Source organism: Choloepus didactylus, chromosome 1, assembly GCF_015220235.1.
Source record: "Choloepus didactylus isolate mChoDid1 chromosome 1, mChoDid1.pri, whole genome shotgun sequence".
NCBI lineage: Eukaryota > Metazoa > Chordata > Mammalia > Pilosa > Megalonychidae > Choloepus > Choloepus didactylus.
The window spans coordinates 9048828-9065668 of NC_051307.1; the positions used below are offsets into that span (position 1 = coordinate 9048828).

The 16841-nt window shown below is 42.3% G+C and overlaps 1 protein-coding gene across 1 annotated transcript in view; it reads left to right on the forward strand.

Annotated features, from left to right (window-relative positions):
• The first annotated feature begins 1788 nt into the window (after window positions 1-1788).
• The window catches only part of ERG (ETS transcription factor ERG), a 199640-nt gene continuing 184587 nt past the window's right edge, over window positions 1789-16841 (forward strand). The window contains exon 1 of the mRNA XM_037831557.1: window positions 1789-1850. Within this exon, the coding sequence (XP_037687485.1) occupies window positions 1791-1850 (60 nt within the window). The 5' untranslated portion in view covers window positions 1789-1790. The remainder of the gene's footprint in view (window positions 1851-16841) is intronic.

Sequence of the window (16841 nt, forward strand, 5' to 3'; positions counted from 1 at the left end):
CCCAACTCTCATTAGTGCACCACGAGCGTGGATTGCCTTCAACTGTTACCCAAATTTGTTTTCAAGACAGCTATTCATTCCTTTTGGGTTTTTAGTAACCATGATCCTCCAAAGGGGTTTGCATCAGGTCTAGAAAAAACTGCATACTTTCTAAGACCTAGCAATGTGGCTATGGTAAAAAGCAAACTCTGGGTTTTGAAGTTTGTCGTCGTCTTGGCCAGCCAAGCTCCCCTGGTGTGTGGAGGACCCCAGGAGCCTTGGTGGAGGGACCGACACTGAGCTGGACAGGCCTGGAGGGGAGCTGAGCTGTGTTGGAAGTGGAGGAGTTTGTACCATGAGAGTTGGAAAGGGCAGAAAACAGATACAGCTAGGACTCCTGTGCACACTTTACAACATCCGTGCAATATTATGCTCAGCCACAGGCTTATTTCTCTAGTTCTGTAGTCAAGCTGTTTGTGTTTGCTTTGTGGTTTACCAGTGCTAAGAGCCATAGGCTAACGTTACCAAGGTGAAAACGACAATAACAACATATGATAGTTGAGAGAGTGATAGCTCCTAAAAAATATAAATTAGAACAGGTGTTTTTAGTGCCAGAAAACAGTTGGTGGGTGAGATCCACCTAGAAGCAGAGACCGGGTGGGGATGGCTCCTGGAGCCTGGGGCCCTGGAGGGGGCCTCCCTGATGATGGATGACAGGAGAGTTCACCTGGAACCCAGCCAGGGCCAGAACCGAGGCCGAGCAGGGAGGGGGGCCTGGTGGGCATGTGGCACAAGCAGGGGCTGTTTGGAAGAAATACCCCCATCCCCTCTCCTCTTGCACCTGGTCTCCAGATGGTGCCACACCGACCAAACTCAACAGTGGCCAGAGGGGATGGAGCGCCGCTGAATTGGTCTAGAAAATGGGGGTGGGGGGTGGGGGACAGCACAGGGCAGAGCAAAGTGGAAAGTGGCTCCGGGGAGGGGAAGGGGCAGACAGAGAACAACTGGATATGTCACTTTATCATCTGAATCCTATTTCTGCAAAATTCTTTGAGTACGGGCACTTCTAAATTTAATTCATTAAAAAATTTAGAAAAATAAAGAATCTTCAAAGTATGGGCCCAAACCTTTTAATTATGTCAAACCAGAATTCTGATGTGCCTTGGAGTGAGACAGAGCAACCCAGTTCTATTGCTTATTAACTAGGGACAAATCAATGCCTGCCTGAGCCTCGATGTCCTCACCTGGTTGAGAGTCATGGGTGGGTGAAGTGAGAAGATGCCCATGGGAGTCCTTGGCCCAGTGGCCAGTCATGACCACTCACTGAATGGCAAAGAATCCAATTATGAAGCTTAAAATGATGTGCAGAGGGCATTGGTTTGGTGGGAATGCAAAAGTCCGGTTTTCTCAGTATAACAGAAAAACTTCTCATGTTTTAGTTCTCCCTGTAAGCGATCTTCATAGAATTGGCCTTTGCAAAATGGTCTGTGTGAACTGCAAATGATGGGGTTCAACCTGAGACCAAGAAGGACCAGATTCCTCTTGGCTTGTGACATGGGATTCTGTTGGGGCTAAAAGTAAGTGACGTTCCCAACAGAAGGGAAGTGAGTTCTCCCGGCAGTTCATTGACCACGCACACCTTAAAGGATGCTATTGGGAAAACAATTTAATGCAACACTGTGATTCTTTTTTACCATTACAAATTGTTTTCAATCCTAATGGAAAATAAAACATAGAAATGTAGTTGTTTATTATTGTTTGTGTTGCCCCTTTTTGTCTTCTAGCTGCCTCAGGTTCTGAACGGCTGGTAAATGAATTGGTCTGTTAAGGACATGATTCAGACTGTCCCGGACCCAGCAGCTCATTTCCAGGTAAATCCCCCCTGGACTGCCAACACATCCATTAAAGTAAGCTGGGGACCCTGGCTCGGTTCCTGCCCATCACCTGTTTGTGGACAGCCCATGAGCTCAGTGTGGTTTTCACATTTTTCAATGGTTGAAAAAAATCGGAAGAGTAATATTTCATGACAGATAAAAATAACATGAAATTCAAATTTTGGTGTCCATAAATAAAGTTTTACTGAAACATGCACATTTGTTTACATATTATTTAATGCTGTTTTCATGCCACGATGGTGGAGTTCAGTAGTAGAGACAAAGACTGCACGGCCTGCAAAGCTGAAAATATTTACTCTCGGTCCCTTTACACACACAGTTTTTTGATTCCTAAGTTAATGTATAAAACCATATCCAAATTCTTCTGTTTTGATTCCATCTCCTTAACTCTTGCCTGGAATTACCTAGGAAGAGACCAGAAGGTAAATGCTTGGGTTTCCAGTGTTGATCTGGGCATGCCAACATTTCAACAGCTTGTCATGTCACTTACAAGCTTTCAATGGTGAGAGAATAAGGAAGTAGGATTTGTTCTCAGGGTATGATTCTTGAATTGGATCTGATCCATTTATTTCAGTACTACTCACACATACAGATTATAGCCTTAGAGTGAAAATGAAGTGATGGTTTTTAATACATTTGACACAAATACAAATTAAAGAAAAATTGGGGCTTGACTTATTATCTGTATAGGCTGTCTACATCTGTACTATTTAGTTCCTTATCTACCCTGGCCAAAATAATTGACTATATGGCCAGTTCTTCACTTTCCCCATTTAAATTCATTTTCCCAAAATGTCCTGGTATGCTTTACTAATTTATCTTCTTTGCCTAAAATATTTATTAAAAATGGAAATGTGCTTATAGTTGAAAGTTTATGATGCTGAAAATTTTACCTTTTTTTTTTGGCTAAATTCTAAAATGCCTGCCAAAATCACATGCACAAACACATACACATTTAAAAAGGAATACATTTGGGGGGGGGGTTATATACCATATGTGAATCTTACACATTTGATTTGTTTGAAAATGGAATTAGAAATAATAATTTAAATAGATTCTTTGAGCTTTGTGGGTACTCCTGAAGTTTCAGAAATAGGGGTAACTCTAGGGAAGTTTGATTCTGAATTTGGCCTAGGGCCCCCATAATTTGATTTCTGTGTAATATGACACAGAAATACGATGGTTTTGTCTACAGAAATGGAAGTGAGAAATCTCTTGTGGATGTTATAAGGTTCCTTCAGAAATATTTGGAATCTATTTAAGTGTGCCCATGTTACATATAGAAGGTGGGGGAAACCTTTTTTCTTTGAGTCCCTGCTGTCGCTTAAGCTGCATGATGCCAATAAAAGCTTTTGGGCAAGGTGACACAGCAGATATCTTCAATATTTCAGAATATGATGGTCAACAATTGAAATTCCTTTTGATTGACATTTTATACCTAACCAAACAGAGGGAAAAGATTAAGTCAGCAAGAAATTATTGCAGAGTTTAAAATTTAATTCGTTAAGCAAACAGTCTTATACAAATCCTAGGAACGCAGTCTTTGAAATGGTGCTCTATTGGAAATGTTCTGTATTTGATCTCAGGAATGAGCTGTTTTCAACTCTGATTTATCTTATTAGCATCGGATTGGTTGATGTAAATATAAAGTGAAGGGTAATTTTGAGAAATGGTAACTTAGAGTATTTTAAAAATAAATTTCAATTCAAATTGCTCTGGGTCTTTTGAAGATGATCTGGCAATTCAGAGTTGCAGTTACTAATAGCTGAGGTTGGCTATGAAGTAGAGAAAATGATATTAAAGGCATTTATTTCTTTTATAAACCTATAAAATTACACCTACTGAATTTGAATAATGTTTCTGGATTTTTTTTGTAAATAAAATTAGTGTTCTTGACAACAGAGCTAGGAAAATAGATTTTCTTCCACTGTTTCCTTAAAATGCTGGATTTGGGGAGTTTATTCAGTACAATTTTCCGTGCTGAAAAATTTCTGGTTCTGTGCTGAGGAGTGCAGATTTTATTTCTGGGAGAGGAAGTTCTTATAAATGCACATGAATGATTCCACTTGACGTGTTAACGTTAATAGTGGAAGGCTTTGTCTTGGGCTCATTGCTGCTGAAAGGCCTTTGTCATCTGAAAGGGACTTGAATTCTCCACTGCAGTGATTTAGCCCTGCAGGTGTGCAAGCTGACACCCCTGCCCATAAAGACTTTATGTGTCCTTCAGTTCGTTTCCATACCTTTCATTTTTACGAAATTCATTCTGCATAATTTATTGCAGTTCCTTTTTGTCGAAACAAATGGCTTTTACCCTTTTAAGGAGCTGGGAATAGAAAGGAAAGAGGTATGGTTTATAGCCATAGAATGCAAAATGCTCCTGATTTAAATAAGCCGTATGAATGATAGTGGCAGTTCATTCAAACAAATAAAATGAGCAAAACATTTTATTTTAGCATGTCTTGGGTAGGTGATACAAGTAACATTCATTTAGCACATTTTGATTTGCCTTTCTTTGCTGACCCTTCCAATATTTTCTTATAATAGAAATTACAGTAATTTGTCACATGGATATGGTCCTTGCATGTTAGGTCCACACGATTAGATGTCTGTCCCATAAACTGGGGAGTCTACAGTCTGTCACAGCCAGTGGTGGACTGAACTATTACCCTCAGCAGGGAAGAAGGACGAGCAAACCCATTTTGATCAAATCCTGTGCATATTTCTGTCTTTCATTCTAATTCTGATAAAGAGGTTTTCAGTGTACACGACCGCATTTTCTAACAAGAGTTCCGCTTCCTGGTATTTTCCTTTCCTAACCTTTGATGAAGAGGATTGGCATATTAATAAAGTTTGCCACTTTAAGGAGACACCTGATAGGTGCATTCAGTAGTGGTTCTCTTTGCTGGTGGAACCAGGACCGCACCGAGAGGGGAGGGTCTGCTCCGTGGTCCACCATCCGCTAACCTGGAGCTGCCGCTGGTTGTGAAAACTCTCTGAGCCTCGTGTTCGAATCTAGTTTAGTGTCGTGGAAGAGAGCGCAGTCTCTGGAGTCCGGAGACTTAATTCAAATCCTGCGCTGACATGGAAATATTCACTCTCTAGGGCTAGTGTGAGGAGTAAATGGGTTAGTCCTGTAAAGCACTGAGACCTCATTAAGTGTGAAATTACTGTGAGCTAATTACTAGGATCTATAAAATGAGGATAATGGTCCGAGTCTTAAAGATACAATATTGCTGTGTCTGTAATATATAGATGGAGTCACATGGGTATATCTTTTTTTTTTTTTACTTGCCCAAAGTCATGTTTATTATCATTAATATCTGATTTCTGGTGAGACCTGGGCCTGGTCCGTGTAGAGAACTAGTTTTAAGCAGGTTTTTTTTAGATATATTCACATATCATACAGTCCATCCAAGGTGTACAATCACTGGCTTTTAGTATAATCACAGAGTTGTGCATTTATCACCACAATCAATTTTAGAATATTTTCATTACTCCAAAAGGAGAAACCCTGTACCCCTTAGCAATCACCTCTCAATCCCTCCATCCTTCCCCAGCCCTACATAACCTCTGATTTAATTCTGTCTTTATAGGTTTTTTATATTTAAAGAATATTAAAATATTACTGTTAACTATAATCCGTAGTTTGCATTAGGTGTATTTTTCCATATGCCCACCTATTATTAACACCTTACAATAGAGATATGTGTTTGTTGTAACTCATGCAAGAAAATTCTTATATTTGTACTATCCACCACAGATATCGTCCACTACAGGGTTCACAATGTTATACAGTCCCATGTTTCATCCTCTAGCTTTTCTTCTAGTAACATATATATGACCTTAAACTTCTTTCAGCCTCATTCATACACATGATTTAGCACTGTTAATCATAATCACAGTAACGTACTACCGTCACCTCTCTCCATTTCCAAACACTTAGAATCAACCTAAATAGAAATTCTGCACAAATTAAGCATCGGTTCCCCATTCTCTACCATTCTATCTCCTGATAACCTATATTCTAGACTCTAACTTTATGTTTGCTTATTATGATTAGTTCGTATCAGTGAGATCATAACACTATTTGTCCTTTTGTGTTTGGCTTATTTCACTCAACAGAATGTCCTCCAGTTTCGTCCATGTTGTCATATGCATCAGGACTTCATTCCTTCTTACAGTGGAATAATATTCCGTCATATGGATAAACCACATTTTGCTTATCCATTCGTCTGTTGATGGGCACTTGGGTTGCTTCCATTTTTGGTAATTGTGAATAATGCTGCTATGAACATCAGTGTGCAAATGTCTGTTCACATCCCTGCTTTCAGTTCTTCTGGGTATGTACCTAGAATCAGGGCAATTTTATACTTAGCTTCCTGAGGGTTGCACCATTTTACATTCTCTCCAGCAGTGAATAAGTGTTGCTCTTTCTCCACATCCTCTACAACATTTGTACTTTTCTGTTTTTTTTTTTTTTTTTTAAATAGTGGCCATTCTGGTGGGTGTGAAATATCTCACTATGGATTTGATTTGCATTTCCCTAAGAGCTAGTGATGTTGAACATCTTTCCATGTGCTTTTTGGCCATTTGTATTTCCTCTTTGGAAAAATGTCTATTCAAGTCTTTTGCCCATTTTTAATTGTGTTGTTTGTCTTTTTCTTGCTGAGTTTTAGGATTTCTTTGTATATTCTGGATATTAAACCCTTATCGGGTATGTTGTTTCCACATATTATCTCAGCATGAATATATCTTAAACACTGAGTTGAGTGAAAACATTATAAGTCATCATGAGCTCTGCAGCACAGAGCTCTTTCCATACCTATAAATATTTATACTCCCCAGATGGCATTGCCTCATTTTTAAGGATGCATGCATATCTAAAATAAAGAGTGAACCCATCACAGTGGGTGGGCTCATGTGTATAAGCAAGAATCCGGAACAAACCAAATGCCCATCAACAGAAGAATGAATAAATAAATTGTGGTCTAGTCCTTTAATGGAATACTATACAACAGTGAAAAATAAACTACAGGTTCCAGCCTGTATCTATGCATCATTGTGAAGGACTCTCAAATGTTGAATAGAAAAGAAAAAGTCACAGGAGAATATATACAATATGATTCCATATATAAAGATCAAAAACAGGTAAAAGTAAAAACTGCTGTTTTCAGAAACATATATGTGGTGAAACTATTAAAAAAAAACACAGGCAGGATAAATACATAAGTTGGGATAGGAGTTAACTTGTGTGGGGGCAGCAGCTTCTGGGGAAGGGTGCAGAGACTTCTGAGGTTGTGTCATTGTTTCTTAGGTTGAGAGTGTTTACAAGGGTGTTTGTTTCTTATTCTTTAAATTGTACAAATATAGTATATATCTTCTTTTGCAAGTGTGATATTTACAATAAAAAATTTAAAATAGTAAACAAAGAGAAAGGGAGAATTAAGTGAGGGGCTTTAGGTGAATTCACATTTGGGAAGGGGTTTTTTTAATTGTAATGCACTTTGTACTGTAGCAAACGGTTAATGTTAACCATCTGAGCTACCTCGATTTAATGGCTTAGGGAGATGGGAGCCTGGGTCAGGTAGCTTCCCAGCAGCAGGCAGAGGCTGTGTCTGCACTAAAGGTGAGAACGAGATTCTCAGGGCAGCTCATAGTCATTTCTGAACGGAACTAGTCCATATGCCTTCATTTTGAGTGTGTTCCCCCCACACTTTTGCAATGAGGAATGATTTGGAACCTGTTTCTGACTCCTTCAATCTTTCCTTCCTCCCTACTGCAAACGTTTATCAAAGTTTCCATGTACCTGCAATTGGGGGACACAAGACCAAAAACACACACCTCTGTCATCAGGGCAGAGGTCACATTCCCTAAGCTGCTGGGACTTGGTGCAGCAGCCATGAGGGATGCCAATGAGGGGCTTTTGGAATCACTGTCCAGTGGGCTTGACAAGGGTCTAAGGAAGGGTGCCTTTGGTCGGCTCCTTGATCTGCTCCAATTGGCCCACCCATCACTGCCCACCTCACTCATCACCTCCCAGCTCACTCATCACCTCCCAGCTCACCCATCACCTCCCAGCTCACTCATCACCTCCCTCCTCACCTTTCACCTCCCTCCTCAACTATCATTTCCAGCTCACCCTTCACCTCCCTCCTCACCCTCCCCTCCCAACTCACCCATCACCTCCAGCTCACCCATCCCCTCCCTCCTCACTCTTCACCTCCCTCCTCACCCATCACCTCCCTCCTCACCCTTCATCTCCCTCCTCACCCTTCACCGCCCTCCTCACCATCACCTTCCTCCTCACCTTTCACCTCCCTCCTCACCTATCATTCCCAGCTCACCCATCACCTCCCTCCTCACCCATCGCCTCCCAGCTCACCCATCACCTCCCTTCTCACCCATCACCTCCCTCCTCACCCTTCACCTCCCTCCTCACCCTTCATCTTCCTCCTCACCCATCACCTCCCTCCTCACCCATCACCTCCCTCCTCACCCTTCACCTCCCTCCTCACCCTTCATCTTCCTCCTCACCCATCACCTCCCTCCTCACCCATCACCTCCCTCCTCACCCTTCATCTCCCTCCTCACCCTCACCTCCCTCCTCACCCTTCACCTCCCTCCTCACCCTTCATCTCCCTCCTCACCCATCACCTCCCTCCTCACCCATCACCTCCCTCCTCACCCTTCACCTCCCTCCTCACCCTTCATCTCCCTCCTCACCCATCACCTCCCTCCTCACCCTTCACCTCCCTCCTCACCCTTCACCTCCCTCCTCACCCATCACCTCCCTCCTCACCCTTCATCTCCCTCCTCACCCATCACCTCCCTCCTCACCCTTCACCTCCCTCCTCACCCTTCATCTCCCTCCTCACCCATCACCTCCCTCCTCACCCTTCACCTCCCTCCTCACCCTTCATCTCCCTCCTCACCCATCACCTCCCTCCTCACCCATCACCTCCCTCCTCACCCTTCACCTCCCTCCTCACCCTTCATCTTCCTCCTCACCCATCACCTCCCTCCTCACCCATCACCTCCCTCCTCACCCTTCATCTTCCTCCTCACCCATCACCTCCCTCCTCACCCATCACCTCCCTCCTCACCCATCACCTCCCTCCTCACCCTTCATCTCCCTCCTCACCCATCACCTCCCTCTTCATCCATCACCTCCCTCCTCACCCTTCACCGCCCTCCTCACCATCACCTCCCTCCTCACCTATCATTCCCAGCTCACCCATCACCTCCCTCCTCATCCATCACCTCCCAGCTCACCCAGCACCTCCCTCCTCACTCATCACCTCCCACCTCACACATCACAACCCTGCTCACCCATTAGCATCCAGCTCACCTTCATTGCCCGTCTCACCCATCATCTGTCACCTTACCCATCAGCATCCAGCTCACCTAGCACCTCCCAGCTCAGTATCTCTAGATATTGTTCTTCAAGACTTTTGGGTGAGGATCAGTTATAAACATTTGACCACAGGATAAACGAAATCTCTCTTCACATTTCTGGTTGCTTCACCATTGGAGAAGGACTAAAAAATAACTTACTCAGCATTCATTTCTAATTAGGATTTTTCCCTCATGTATATTTTTTCTTTAACTTTAGTATTTTTGTTATTTTTTTTGTAAGAGTATCATGGTCAGATCGTCTAGATTTGAGGCTTGGCTCCACCGCTTACCAGTGGTCTCAGTTTCCTCATCTGTAGAATGGGAATGATAATAATGCTTTTGCCTTATAGAACTGGGAAGATTAAATTAGGTAATGTATATAAAGCATTTAGCCCACACAGCCTGGCACATGGTAAGCACTTATTATTGATATAATAATATAATGATTACATACTATTGTATTAGCATACAAATTAGTATAATTCTTACATACTATCAGTAGAGAAAGGAAAGGCAGAATGGAGACATATTCTGGAAAGAATTGAACAGATTAAAGGTCAGTAGGTTCTTCCCACTAAGTAAACTGATGAACTGACTTCTTTTCCACGTAATTCTGTGGCTGCTGCTCTGGAAGTAACACTAAATATTTCTGACTATAAAAGAGCTAAATGTAAGCTCTGCTTATGTTTTATAGAAGGAAGAGTCTAAAAGAGTTTTAAGAAGTAGCCAGCATTACACACGGGTCGCTGGGAAGCCTGTGAACTCAGCAGATGAGCAGGATTCTTTTAAAATAACACAAAGCAGATGCAAAAAGTCCCCCAGTCTGAATCCTGCATAAGGGATCACGCCACGTACCATGATTTATTCCATCACCATAAGAAGGGTGCATTTCGCTACCTGGCTCCCACCTGACTGACAAAAGACACTGAGTTACAAGCATTTTGCACACATTTGCAAAAATGATTTATAGTACCTTTGCTTCACGGGAAGGTGGAAAGTTTATCCTTTTGAGGATATGCTCAACAGAGATGGAGTTTTCCCCCCAAAGTCTGTGTACTCTGAAGCTGATACAAGCCTTTGATACACTGCCTATTTTTTCACAATAAATCAGCTTTGATCAGATTCCAGCAGGCTTAGCGCATCCAGACGAGCCTGGTGACTTGGTGGCTGATTATAACTGAACTTTTTTTTTTTTTTTGCATTTTCGTTTTTTGCACTTAATTTTAATTGGCACTTAATTGAAAATAGGAGAGCAGGTTTCCTAAAATTTCCAGTGACTGCATTATTTTTTTAATCAGAAAAATAACATTGCTTATAAATATCAAGATAAAGGATATGGCAAAAAAGAAGGAGACGTCTACCATCTGCCGAGAGATTTACTTTCTGTGGGCTTTGCTCCAGCTGTGTTCTCCTTTCTGCCTCTCCTTGCTGGTGTTCTGTGCCCTCAGGGCAGTGGTGCTGGGATGTGCTCTTGGGCTGATTCTACAGCCTCAGTCCCTCTACCCATCTGGGCTGTGTTCAGTTGTGCAGTGGGGTTTTCCCCGAGCACGTGCACAATCCCTCCCACTGGCTTGGTGACTCCTCAGTAAGGTTCAGTGACATTGACTTTGATTGAGGGCAGCAGCTGAACCAGGAGGTGCAGGCTTGGAGAGGATGCAGACCACTTCCCAGGAGGATGGTTAGAAGTTGTGCGTGGTTTTCCTAGATCCCGTCTGGGCAGTTTTCCTACAGAGGTGGTTCTGGGGAGCTTATGAAGGGCAGCTTTTGGGTCCTCCCCTAAAGATTCTTCTCCAGTAAGCATGTGTGGGGGGCACAGGAAGCTGCATTTGAATGAGCACCTGTTGTGCTTCTGTGAACCCTGCTTCTGAAAGCCACAGGTAGTCAAGTGATACGTATTTACCAGCTGAACTGAGGCTTCTGTCTACACTGGAGGTTGCACTGTTCTGTCTGACTGCTCGATATCCTAGTCATACCTCTGAGGGTTTAGAGGACATTGTTCGAACTTGTGTTTCAAAACATCAGTTTGTTTCTCTGGCTCCAGAATTGGGTGTAATGGAGCCCAGGAGACAAGGGTGGCTTGTGCTTCTTCCACCCTGTAGGAAAGTAACTTACCAGGAATTCAAATCAAGAACTTTTCAAATGGTCAGCCGCCAGCGGTGGAGAGTTTTAGAGACACTGGCACGGTTGACACCACAGCTGCTCACGTAGCTCTGCCCTGTGCGGTTTCGCTGTGCAAATTGTTTTTGTTGCAAGACAACGTTTGGGCCACTGATGTGGGGGACACATGAACTGGAGGTTAGCTTAGGGTACGATGAGTTCAGGACATAGTGCACCCAACTTTCCATGATTTAATCTCCTCCTTCTCCTCTTCCTTTTACATCTTCTTTACCTTCTGATCTCAAACTCCCATAGCCTTGGTTAGCCCCTCTGTACAGGTGACTCTGGTATCTTTCATTCCAGCTCTGATTGCGTCCCCAAGCCCCAGCCTCACATTGCCAGGTGCCTGCTAACACCTGACCCAGATGTGGGTGCAGATGCCTTCAACTCAGCAACTATTCGGAGCAATGATGATCCCATTTCTGTCTTGCTTTCAAGCTTCCGAGCAGCTTCACACACACTTTTGCACTTAATCCAGAGCTTAGGCGACCTGTCCGGGGCTGCAGAGAGTGCAGCGTCCATGGTCGGGGCTGTGTTATCAACAGCACCGTCCACTGCTTGCCCGTTTCCTTTGAGACAAGGGAGCTGTGGAGTCGTGGGTAAGCGGACAGGCTGTGAAGGCATACCACCTGCTTCTCAGTCCCAGGCATATGCTTGCTCAGTGACCTTGGGCAAGTTACAGAGCCCCTCTGAGCCTTGGGTCCCTTCTCAGTAAAATGAGGGTGATAGCATCTGCCGGTTCTAGAGCAGTGTTGGATAAATAGCATTAGCATCGTTACCACCCTCATCATCCTCATTTAAGCTTTTTTGTTAATCCTTCTCCTTTTTGTCATGATGGTCATGTCTCCCAGTCACCAGTCTTAAAATTTAAAGAATATCTTTAACTCTTTTCTCTCTTTCACCTTCCACTTTTGTATCTAATTCATAGCACCTTTTCTTTCCAGCACAAACGCAGGTCCACAGTCTCTCATTCGTACTGTCAGACGAGTCTTGAACTACTCTCCCATCTGCGGCTTTCTGCCGCTGTCCTCTTATGCTCTTCCTGTGCCCTTGAGCTCGTCTCTGCCTGCCGCTTTCTGGCCCCTGTGCCAGCTGCCAGGGTCGTCCCCTAGAAGATTGCCTGCTCCAGCACTTCTCTGATCAGAAACCTTGACTATTTCAAGGGAAAGGAAGATTTTTAAGGCTTTTGATACCAATAGCTCCCCTCCTAAGTGTTCCCTTTTATACTCCCCCCAAGAAATATTTGACAGTACCATTTTAATCATATTCTACTGTGCTTTTTAACCTTTGCTGGCAATTAGAGTTTTACAGATGGTATTTTATTTGGGAATTTATTTGGCCATCTTTTCATACACTTATCACTTACCAACAAATTACATTTTCTCTTTTGTGAGTTTTTTTTGACCCATGTCAACAAAATCATTCAACATTGCTGGGGATACAGCATGATCCAAACAGATTAGGTCCCTGCTTGCATGGAGCTGACATTCTAGTTATCGAGGGAGAATATGCTCAAACGAATACATACAGGGAAGCTGGTTGGAAGTCTTTAGGACAAAAGCAGAGTGAGCAGAAGAGGAATGGAGGGAAAGGGGACACTTTAAACTGGAGGTTGTGAGGAGGAGACATTCAAGCAGAGGTGTGAAGGAAGTGAGAGAATGAACCGTGTGGTCTGTGGAAGAGTGACCCAGAGAGAGGGAGTAGCGTGTGCAAAGGCCCTGAGGCAGGGCTTGATTGGCAGGAGACTGGGGGCTGATGTGGCAGGAGGGTAGGGCTGTGGGACATGGGGTTATGGTGGGGCCATTTCATAAAGTCCTGAGAAGCAAGGATAAGGACATTTCAATTTTCTTCTGCATGAGTGGAGATCCATATAGAGTTTTAAGCCAAAGGGTAACATGATCTGATTGAGGATTTTTTTTTTTAATAGCTTTAGTGCAGCATAATTGACATTTGTTGAAGCTTTTTTTTTATTAATTTTTTGAGATATATTCACATACCACACAGTCATACAAAACAAATCGTACATTTGATTGTTCACAGTACCATTACATAGTTGTACATTCATCACCTAAATCAATCCCCAACACCCTCATTACCACACACAAAAATAACCAGAATAATAATTAAAGTGAAAAAGAGCAACTAAAGTAAAAAAGAGCACTGGGCGCCCTTGTCTGTCTGTTTGTCTGTTTGTTTCCTTCCCCCACCTGCCACTCATCCATCCACAAACTAGACAAACAGGAGTGTGATCCCTATGGCCCCCCCAATCCCACTGTCCCCCCTCATAAGCCACATTTTTATACAATTGTCTTCAAGATTCATGGGTTCTGGGTTGTAGTTTGATAGTGTCAGGTATCCACCACCAGCTACCCCAATTCATTAGAACCTAAAAAGGGTTGTCTATATTGTGCGTAAGAGTGCCCACCAGAGTGACCTCTCGGCTCCTTTTGGAATCTCTCTGCCACTGAAGCTTATTTCATTTTCTTTCACATCCCCCTTTTGGTCAAGAAGATGTTCTCCATCCCACGATGCTGGGGCTACATTCCTCCCCGGGAGTCATATTCCACGTTGCCAGGGAGATTCACTCCCCTAGGTGTCTGATCCCACGTAGGGGGGAGGGCAGTGATTTCACCTTTCAAGTTGGCTTAGCCAGAGAGAGAGGGCCACATCTGAGCAACAAAGAGGCATTCAGGAGGAGACTCTTAGGCACAAATATAGGGAGGCCTAGCCTCTCCTTTGCTGCAACAGTCTTCCCAAGGGTAAAACCTGTGGTAGAGGGCTCAACCCATCAAACCACCAGTCCCCTATGTCTGTGGTCATGTTAGCAACCATCGAGGTGGGGTAGGCGAATACCCCTGCATTCTCCACCAGCTCCTCAAGGGGGCTCTGCATATTTTTTTTTTTTTTAAACTTTTTTTTCTTTTCTAAATCAACTGTATGAAAAATTAAAAAAACTAAAAAAGAATAAAAAAAAAAAACACAATAAAAGAACATTTCAAAGAGACCATAACAAGGGAGTAAGAGAAAGACAACTAACCTAAGATTACTTTACTTCCAATGTGTTCTTACTCTACCCCAAGAAAGTAACCTAATATAGCAACATTTCTGTGAACTTGTTCCTACTATACCCATCAGAAATTAACAGACCATAGTCATTCCTGGGCATTCCCAGAACGTTAAATTTACCCATGATAGCTTATCTGTTCTTCTTGGATTATTGTTCCCCCTTCCTTAATTGCTCTCTATTGTTAGTTCCCCTACATTCTACATTATAAACCATTTGTTTTACATTTTTCAAAGTTCACATTAGTGGTAGCATATAATATTTCTCTTTTTGTGCCTGGCTTATTTTGCTCGGCATTATGTCTTCAAGGTTCATCCATGTTGTCATATGTTTCCCATCGTTTCTTCTTACTGCCGCGTAGTATTCCATCGTGTGTATATACCACATTTTATTTATCCACTCATCTGTTGAAGGACATTTGGGTTGTTTCCATCTCTTGGCAATTGTGAATAATGCTGCTATGAACATTGGTGTGCAGATATCTGTTCGTGTCACTGCTCTCCGATCTTCCAGGTATATACCGAGAAGTGCAATCGCTGGATCGAAGGGTATCTCTATATCTAGTTTTCTAAGGAACTGCCAGACTGACTTCCAGAGTGGCTGAACCATTATACAGTCCCACCAACAATGAATAAGAGTTCCAATTTCTCCACATCCCCTCCAGCATTTGTAGTTTTGTGTTTGTTTAATGGCAGCCATTCTAATTGGTGTGAGATGGTATCTCACTGTGGTCTTAATTTGCATCTCTCTAATAGCTAGTGAAGCTGAACATTTTTCATGTGTTTCTTGGCCATTTGTATTTCCTCTTCAGATAACTGTCTTTTCATAACTTTTGCCCATTTTATAATTGGCCTGTCTGTACTATCGTCATTGAGTTGTAGGATTTCTTTATATATGCAAGATATCAGTCTTTTGTCAGATACATGGTCCCCCCAAATTTTTTCCCATTGAGTTGGCTGCCTCTTTACCTTTTTGAGAAATTCCTTTGAGGTACAGAAACTTCTAAGCTTGAGGAGTTCCCATTTATCTATTTTTTCTTTTGTTGCTTGTGCTTTGGGTGTAAAGTCTAGGAAGTGGCCACCTAATACAAGGTCTTGAAGATGTTTTCCTACATTATCTTCTAGGAGTTTTATGGTGCTTTCTTTTATATTGAGATCTTTGGTCCATTTTGAGTTAATTTTTGTGTAGGGTGTGAGGTAGGGGTCCTCTTTCATTCTTTTGGATATGGATATCCAACTCTCCCAGCCCCATTTGTTGAAAAGACCTTTATGACCCAGTTCAGTGGCTTTGGGGGCCTTATCAAAGATCAGTCGGCCATAGATCTGGGGGTCTATCTCCGAATTCTCAATTCGATTCCATTGATCTATATGTCTATCTTTGTGCCAGTACCATGCTGTTTTGAATACTGTGGCTTTATAATAAGCCTCAAAGTCAGGGAGTGTAAGTCCTCCCACTTGGTTTTTCTTTTTTAGAGTGTCTTTAGCAATTTGAGGCATCTTCCCTTTCCAAATAAATTTGATAACTAGCTTTTCCAAGTCTGCAAAGTAGGTTGATGGAATTTTGATTGGGATTGCGTTGAATCTGTAGATGAGTTTGGGTAGAATTGACATCTTAATGACATTTAGCCTTCCTATCCATGAACATGGAATATTTTTCCATCTTTTAAGGCCCCCTTCTATTTCTTTTAGTAGAGTTATGTAGTTTTCTTTGTATAGGTATTTTACATCTTTGGTTAAGTTTATTCCTAGGTACTTGATTTTTTTAGTTGCTATTGAAAACGGTATCTTTTTCTTGAGTGTCTCTTCAGTTTGTTCATTTCTAGCATATAGAAACATTACTGACTTATGTGCATTAATCTTGTATCCTGCTACTTTGCTAAATTTGTTTGTTAGCTCTAGTAGCTGTATTGTCGTTTTCTTGGGGTTTTCCAGATATAAGATCATATCATCTGCAAACAATGACAGTTTTACTTCTTCCTTTCCAATTTGGATGCGTTTTATTTCTTTGTCTTGCCGGATTGCCCTGGCTAGCACTTCCAGCACAATGTTGAATAACAGTGGTGATAGCGGGCATTCTTGTCTTGTTCCTGATCTTAGGGGGAAGGCTTTCAGTCTCTCACCATTGAGTACTATGCTGGCTGTGGGTTTTTCATATATGCTCTTTATCATATTGAGGAAGTTTCCTTCAATTCCTACCTTTTGAAGTGTTTTTATCAAAAAGGGATGTTGGATTTTGTTGAATGCTTTTTCAGCATCTATTGAGATGATCATTTGATTTTTCCCTTTTGATTTGTTAATGTGTTGTAATACATTGATTGATTTTCTTATGTTGAACCATCCTTGCATGCCTGG